General features: G+C 48.6%; 1 protein-coding gene across 1 annotated transcript; it reads right to left on the bottom strand.

Annotated features, from left to right (window-relative positions):
- Nucleotides 1-677: 677 nt before the first annotated feature.
- On the bottom strand, nucleotides 678-1,634 carry LOC112120894 (chemokine-like receptor 1). Its single transcript, XM_024220047.2, has one exon. It carries the CDS (start codon nucleotides 1,632-1,634, stop codon nucleotides 678-680), a length of 957 nt encoding a protein of 318 aa, XP_024075815.2.
- Between the last annotated feature and the right edge of the window lie 6,808 nt (nucleotides 1,635-8,442).

The following is an 8,442-nucleotide window of genomic DNA, read 5'->3' as shown; positions in this document are numbered from 1 at the left end:
TTAGACTCTGTTACACTGGAATTTGTTCCCGTCTAGCCACTAGGTGGCCACCCCATCTGCACCACAAGGGATGCTGCTAAGATAGACCATCCCCAACACAGAGCCACTGTACATTAGTTCAGATGAGAGCAGCACGGGAAGAAAATTCCTTTATTGGCAAAAGCAAATCACCACCGCTGATCTGTGAAGCTATTAGATGTTGACCCTGAGCCTAGGAAATCAGCAGGGAAGCAAACACCAGAGAATGCTACAGACCAGCATTTAAGTAGCACAATAGCAAAGCATTCGGAGCAATCTTTGCTGCCAATGGTCTGATCCAATCCCCACTGATATCGGTGGGAAGACGCCCATCGGCTCAGGCCTGTGGTCAAGTGCCCCAAGCGCTGCAGGCCCAGCCATTCCGTATGAAAAATATTGGTCATGAATTTAGACCCCTTTTTGTGTAATGATCCCCCTCCCCCAGCATGTGCCATCAGCAAGGATTGAATCTAGAACCTTCAGCACCACACTTTAAGCACAGATGCTGAAGGAGCACTTAAGTTCATTAGCAGTAGTAGGCTGTCATCTTCTTGTACAGTTCAGTTACTATGGGGGACACAACACACTTAGGAAGCTCGTTATCTTGAGCTAGCATACAGTTTATCAATGGATCTCATCTCCCCTTGAACATTTCTCCCCTATTCAGCTGGCTCTCCTTCCAAGTGAACAGAATTTTGGCAGTTACATGCATTTTCCCTGCAGCCCATGAACTCCTGGCCCATGGAAAGGAAGACGATGGGAGTGAGGCAGCTGTGAAAATAGGGCAGGCCATCAGCAAAGAGGATGCCCATGTCCAGGGATTTTTCCATCACTGAATGTGGTGCATCACCTGAGACCTGCAGGAAGTAGAAGACGTGATACGGGAGCCAGCAGAGGTAAAAGATCAGGATCAAGACAAGGTGGACATTGAGGGGCTTCCTGGACTGAGTGAGATGGCTTTTCCTCAGCTTGGCAGCTAGAAGAATGTAGCAGGTGATGATCAAGGCTAATGGGACCAGGAACCCAACCAGGAAGTGGATAGCAACTCGGGCCATCATCCTTCTTTTTCTCAGCAAGAGGTTCTCTTGGACACTCTTCAGATTGCCAGAGGTGACGTTCCACTCTGAAGATGAGCTCATGAAATCCCAGATATCACGGTACTGCAAGCTCAATGCAAGGGATAGGAGCCATATGACCAGAATAACCAAAGAAGCCAGACGGGGCGACCTGTGGTTCCGGGACCACACAGGGCAGGCCATGGAGATGCAGTGGTCGGTGTTGATGACAGTGAGGAGGAAAACCCTAGTGAACATGTTGAGCGAGGTGACAATAATGGTCAACTTATACATCACGCTGCCCAAGGACCAACGAAAGCCCAAGGCTATGTAGCTAACTCTGAAAGGTAGGAAGGAGGTGAAGATGAAGTCAGCAATGGCCATGTTAAGGAACCACATAGGAGGGACTGTCTTCTTCACCTGGAAGCCAGTGATGAGGATGATCCAGCCATTTCCCACCATGCCCAAGAGAAAGGCCAGGCTATAGGCCATCATGAAGATTATGTGAGTCATGTCCATGAGAACTGGATTATGAATAAGTGCTCCTTCATAGGCTGCCATCTAGATGTAGGTTCAGGCAGTGCAGATCTTGTACTGACCAAACAAAGAACAAATATCATGTCTCTGAAAGCTTATCTTGATGAGGATAAAAGTTCAGGCGCGCTGGAACAATTTGTATAGTGGGGGTGCTGACAGTCATTGCACCAAACTATAACCCTGTTTCTGATGGAAACCACTTCAAGCCCCAGAGGGTGCAGCAGCACCCCCAGCACCTATGTGAAAGGTTGGGGTTTTAGCTAGCAAGTTGTAAATAACACACACGATCTCTAGCTTAGCTCTATTAATAACTCTAGAAAGTGCTAAGATGGCTAAATAAAGGGCAAATTGCCGGTCTACTGTAGAGTTTGCGAATACATTTGTTAGAATGTGCTAGCTAATCAAACTTCTTGGACATTTTTCATCAAAATGATTTTTCAGGGACAAATGGTGTTTTAGTTGAAATCGAAATATCTAGAAAAAACATGCTGATTTTGATAAAATTTCCTTTTGAAAAACAAAACAAAGCGAAGCATTTCAACATTTTCGGAATGGAACCTTTCCATTTTTTATTTAAAAATGAAATTCATAATTTTGCATATAAAAATGTTAACTTTTTAAAAGGTCAAAGTTGAAACAAAATATTTCAAATGACCTACATCAAAAAAAAAAATTCAGAATTTTCTTTCATGGGAAATATTGAATGTTTTTATTTGTGTTTCGGGTCAGACTGGAATTCTTTTTCATAATCACAGCATTTTCTGAGAAATGACATATTTGTTTCCTGCCCAGCTCAACTAGCTAATATATTCTAAAATAATTCCACAATATATCTTCATCCATACGATCCTAATGAAGGCAAGTGAGTGTCTATAGGATTTCTAAATGTCTCACAAGCTACTGAGGAAATATATAAACGCCCCACTGCATCCCAGGACCCAGGCAGAGCTCGGAAAGGTTCAAATTTTCAGAGCAATTGGCACTAACATTTTAATCCCAAGTTTGCTAAAATAAACCCCAATCCTGTGGATTTGATCAGGGCTTCTCAATCTTTTTCACGGAATGAGCCATGGTTTAAGAGAGACTGTCTCATAGACACCTCCCTGCCCATTGGCCATTTCCAGGTGGAAATGCCTCCCCTCCCATTTCCACTTTCATTCCCATTCACTTGACACCTGACTTCTCATTCCCCATCGCCCAGCCACCACAGTCCTCACCCTCCAAGCCTCCGTCTACACTCCTGTTTCCCCTTACCCGGCCCCACCAGCTCCCCTCACATTCCCCCTCAGCAGACCTTGCCTCCCCTCCCGTTCCCTCTTGCCTGACCCCACCTGCCCTCTGGTTGCCCCTTGACTGCCTCCCATCTCCCCACCTGGTCTCCAACACTCAACCCTGTCTCCCTTCCCATTTCCAATCACCAAGCCCTGCCTGACCCCCTGTTCCCCATTGCCTTGCCCTCCCCACTCTCCCATTCATGGCTTCATAATGTCACTGTGGCAACTACAGAAATTGCTTACTGCTAAAATACTTTTCAGAAAACATTCCATTTGTTTCTGGCTCCTGTTACCATGATTGAGCTGCTTGAAATAAGACGGGTCAGCAACATGTAACCAGCCAGCTCCCTATAGACCCCCAGCAAGGGCTCCATAGAGCCCCAGTGAACGGGGCCTATTCCCAGTACTGATCCAGCCTCCAATGTACTGAGGCAGGGATGAGGGGTATGGGACTTTCTTACCTGCGTGTTGGTGGGATGTGGCTTCTAAGAGTTAATCTCTGTCCAGGGCCAGGACCCTGACACAGTCGCTGCAGTCTGCACAGACTGACTCTGCACAGGGCAGGAAGCTCTTCTTTTGTGGGTTTCTTAAAGGGAAGGAAGGGGCGTTCGTGACTGAAAGGTGCAGAAGGGATTGGTTTTGATGGTCTCTACTGAGTGTGACAGACAGGCAGATGTCCTGCGATTGTGGGCTTCTAAAGATTCCTCAACACTCCCATTTCCTCTGTTGTGTGGGATGCTGAGCCCTAGTCCCCTGCTCTAACCACTAAACACCGTATCCCTCCCAGAGCCCGGGAGAGAACCCAGGAGTCCTGTCTCCCAGGTCCCCCTGCTCCAACCCACTAGACCTCACTTCCCTCCCAGCAGGGGAGTGCGCAGAAATTTAACTTTCACCCCTTTTTTTGCAATCACACCCGCCCAAGCACCGGCAGGAGCTCACTCTTCCCTCCCCCCAACCGCAGCCCCAGGGCTGGACGAGTTCTGTGCCCCTGACGATTATTGGGGGGTGGGGGCGAATGCCCCTGCTTGCCCCTCCTTGTGCGCACTCCTGCCTCTCCCAGTTGGGAGTAGAATCCAGGAGTCACTGCTTTAACCTACTAGATTCTACACTCTGTGCAGCCCTGAGAATAGGACCCAGGCGTCCTGACTCCCAGCCCCCCGTCTCTCCCCAGACTGAAGACTGTACAGCTTTTTAAAAGATCATTTCTGATTGGTCTATAACTTATGGGCTTGATGCAGAAATGATGGGTGAGGCTCTTTGGCCTGTATTATGCACGAGGCCAGACTAGATGATCCTAATGGTCCTTTCTGTCCTTAAAAACTATTAATCTATTAACCACTAGGCCCCACCTTCCCCCACCACTGGGAATAGAACGCAGGTGTCCTGGTTTACAGTCGCACTACTTTTACTCACTAGATTCCATTCATTAGTCTAAGAAACTCTTGAGGCTTGATACAGAAGATGCACAACTGGATTTGGATATACAAGACTAGTTCTAATTAGGCTGTTGCACAAATCGTACATAGGATCCAGAATCCATAGGGTCAACGGAGAAACATTCCCTATGAAGAGCTCTTGCTTAACGGGAGATCTATGGAGAAAGAGTGCTGTGATGAAAACAGGCAATTCCTGAGAAAAGCTGGCCTTCAGTGCATGAAGGAACGGGAAAGAACATCCTGAGAGGAGTTCTGAGATAGACTGGAAATGGAAACCTCTGCAGCAGCAGTTGGCTCAGTCGCAGATACTGGGCCAAGGCCTGCTCCACCCAATTCAGGACATTTTAACCCCTGAGAAGCCTAAGGGAACTGGTAAGTCAGCAGTACAAAGATAGACAAAAGGATGGATGTGTGTCAACTGTGGACAGCAAGATCATTTAGTACAAGACTGTGAGAACTTACCTCACCCCAGTTTAGTGCACCAACAGCAAAGCTCCCTGCTGGAGGATTTTTGTGAAGAAGACAGCCAGCAAAACAATCACGTAGATGCACAGAGTACAAACTGGGTCTCAGGAGGACAATCCTGGAGAAGACTCAGCATACCACAAGAGTTTCAAACCCCAAGACCATAACTTGGAAAGACAAATGCCCAAGATTCTATTCCCGTTGATTGGAAAGTTTTGCAGTGACAAAAAAGGCATATAGGACACATGATTCACTTCCTGGAGTCTGGCCCTGGACCCAGTCAGGTGAGGAGGAGAAGGAGAAATATAAGACCTGTCTATACTTTTTGGTGTCCAATGGGGTTTTGTACAGAAAGATTCAGAAAAGAGAAGATTTGGCATAGTGATTCCCTACACTCATTGAGACAGCATTAGAAGGATTCCATGAGAAGATATGCACCACATGGGAATAGAAGAAACACAAGAGTTCACTATAGGTCAGTTTCATTGGGCTCAAATGACCCGAGCTATAGAAAGGAAATGTCTGCAATCAGAACTCAATCCTCAGTCAGAGGAGTTTGACCCAAACAAGAGGAGTCAACTTCATGAAGATCAACTGGAAGGGACACAAACCAGGGAAATTTCCCACCACAACATCTGTAGAGAGTACTGCGGAGATACCTATTGGATCTCACAGAACATGGAAAGTTAGAAGCCAGCTAGTCCAATTTGGGGACCATCTCCCTCCCTGTTATTAATCCAAGGGCTGGTATGTAAGGAGCTTTAGACTTTGGTTTGCTGACAAGGCAAGCGTTTGGGAAAGAATCAAGATGCTGCCGTTCTTTTCAAGCAGTGAAGGTGACACATGCTACTTGTTATAAAGACTGAGACCTCATCTCAGAAAGAAGCTCAGAGAGCACCAGGTTTGCTATGTGTGTGCTAACGTGTAAAGGCTATGTTGAAAGCTTGTATTTAAATATATGCAACAGCACCAAAGTGGGAAGGCTGTATAAGGGCTAGATTTACTACCAAATAGCTTGTGTTTAAAAATGATTCAGAAGTATACCAGATACTATTTGCAGAGCGTTTGCATGTGTTCAGTGTTAGTTTATAAGACATTGCACTGGACTCTCTCTCTCTCTGTCTCTCTCTGAAGCTGGGAACTGTTAACACCTGTGTTTAGGGTTTTACATAAAACAGCCCTGAGGTTTCACTCTGTGCAATTCTATGAAAAGCCTGTGCTTCGGCAAAGAGCTCAGCTGAGGAGGTGCAAGAAAGAGGGGTATGTAACCAAGTTCTACATTCTAGTGGTGCAGCAACCCTTTTCCTGTTCTGTGTCATCCTCAGCTATCACCTCCCCTCTCTTTTCTCCTGTGTGATGTCACCCCAGGGCCCCTGTCGTTTCCCAGGCGATTGTAGTAAACAAGTCCCTGGAGGTTCTGCTAGGCCATGTGAGTAATGGCTTCCTCAACCCCAGGCCAGTTCAGTTACTCACCTCAGAGCCAAGGTACTGAATGGTAAATATGGGGGATGGAGTGTGGGAGGGACCCAGTCGTTTGTGGAGCTGACTAAGAAGACGGCATGGTAGAATAACATGCAGGCCAGATGGCTCTCCCACTCTCAATGGAGGTGGACCATGCCCATATTCAAGTCAGCCAAGACCTTCTCTGCCTCCTGACCCACCACCCCATCCTACATCCCTTCTGCTGTCTCTCTACCTCTCACCCCTATGCTCCATCCCTATCACTGCTCCTCCACTCCAGTTGCTGCTCCCATGTTGGTCTCCCCTCCACACAGCACTGCCTGTTCCCTCGTTCCCCTCCCTGGGACTTTCACCTTCATGTTTTGGTTCACATGTGCAGGCAATGGAGGGAACCCAGCTGCTCCTGCCTCAGCCATCACCTCCAAGTCCAAAGGAGGAAGAGGAGGGGGCGGCCAGCAAGAATTCCTGCTCCCCCCACCGTCCATCTTCAACCAGACAGCCCTGCCAAGCCACAACCCAGGGCTCATCTACAGCCTGACGGATGCCACAGTGTCCTCGCCCTCGGTGCTGGTCCAGACCCTGCCGGGGTCCTTCCCAGACATCTATGATGGAGACACCAAGAAGTGGGAGGAGCATTTCCACAGCATCCAGAGGGCCTACAAGGAATTTGGCAAGGATGATGACTTTGCCATCCGGGTGCTGACCGAGGACTTCACCCTGCCATTCCCATTCACCTGGCCGGCTGAAGGGGAGGCATCCCTGCAGCCATCCTACGACCCCACCGACTGCTCCGGCTTCGACTTCTTCCTGCACCCAGGCAAACCCGTGCCTCGCATCCTGCAGCCGCTGCACGCCACCACCCAGGCCTTCTTCAAGAAGAGACGTTTGGAGCAGCTGGCACTCAGCTATGCCAGCCAGGCTTCCCAGGGGCCACCGGCACAAGCAGCCACTCCCCCGATGCGGACAGACGTTGTGATGATCACCAGCCTGCCACATGTGAGCACCTCCACCATTCCTGGAGACCCCACCTTCCTCCTAAAGGATGGCGAAGGCCTGAAGAACATCCAGACTGCCCCTGTGGCAGTCTCCAATCCTGCCCCACCACGGCTAGGAAATCCTGGGTTCCTTACCCCAACCATATCCCGTTTAAACCTTCAGTAACGCTCCAGATGTGTATGAACCCAAACACGGCCCATCTGAAATACTCCAGATGTTTATGAATCCTCGACACACCCTATGTGAACACTCAATAATGCTCCAGATGTTTATGAACTCCAGCACTGCCTGTCTTAATGCTCCAGATGTTTATTGATCCCAGTATTGCCCATCCTAATATTCCAGGTGTTTATGACCCCTCCACACATCCCCTGTGAACACTCAATAATGTTCCTGCAGTTTATGAACTCCAGCGCTGTCTGTCTTAATGCTCCAGATGTTTATGAACTCCAGCACTGACCATAACACACACTGATGCTCCACATGTTTTTGAAGCCCATGGCTGCTCACCTGGCCACTCGGGGTATGTGTACATTGCAAAAAAATAACCGCATGGCAGCGAGTCGCAGAGCCAAGGTCAACTGGTTTGGGTTCACAGGGCTCATGCTGTTGGGCTAAAAATAGCAGTGTAGACGTTCACACCCAGGATGGAGCCTGGGCTCTGAGACCCTCTCCCCTTGCTGGGTTTTCAGCCTGGCATGGAACATCTACACTGCTCTTTTCAGCCTTGTAGCGTTGAGCTCCAGAAACCCGAGTCAGTTGACACAAGCTCTGAGAGTCGCTGCTGCAACATAGACATGTCCTCAGTGATGATCCAGATGTTTGTTGTCTAGCTGGGATCTGTATGTTACAGTCTGGGTGGAAAGTTTAATAAAAATCCGTCTATCTGCTGAAGAGGGACCCTACCAGCCGACCCTGTACATGGAGAGAGCATCCCGGGGCGAAGGTTAGTAAAATGGAATCAACTTGGACTCATCTTTGGTCTTAGAAGCTGTTTCTGTCAAGACCGAATGGGCTCAGCGGACAGAACCCTAGATCCTCTTCCACACCACAGCCAGGTCTCTCGCCAGGGGACGTCAGAGACGAGGGGTGGGAGGCTCAGTCCCGTTACCAGCAGGACAGGTGTCAACACAACTCAGCTGCCCTTTTCACGGGCACCTTCAGCAGCCTGGTCAGGGATTAAAATAGGCCCAGGAGACT

Source organism: Terrapene carolina, unplaced genomic scaffold (genome assembly GCF_002925995.2).
Source record: "Terrapene carolina triunguis isolate 2854851 unplaced genomic scaffold, T_m_triunguis-2.0 Scaffold51295, whole genome shotgun sequence".
Classification (NCBI taxonomy): Eukaryota; Metazoa; Chordata; order Testudines; family Emydidae; genus Terrapene; species Terrapene triunguis.
The sequence above is the reverse complement of the archived record's forward strand: the minus strand, read 5'-3'. Positions and strand labels throughout refer to the sequence as shown.

Coding starts and splice junctions, on each gene's coding strand:
- LOC112120894 (XM_024220047.2), bottom strand. CDS start 1,634: ATGGCAGCCTATGAAGGAGCACTTATTCATAATCCAGTTCTCATGGAC.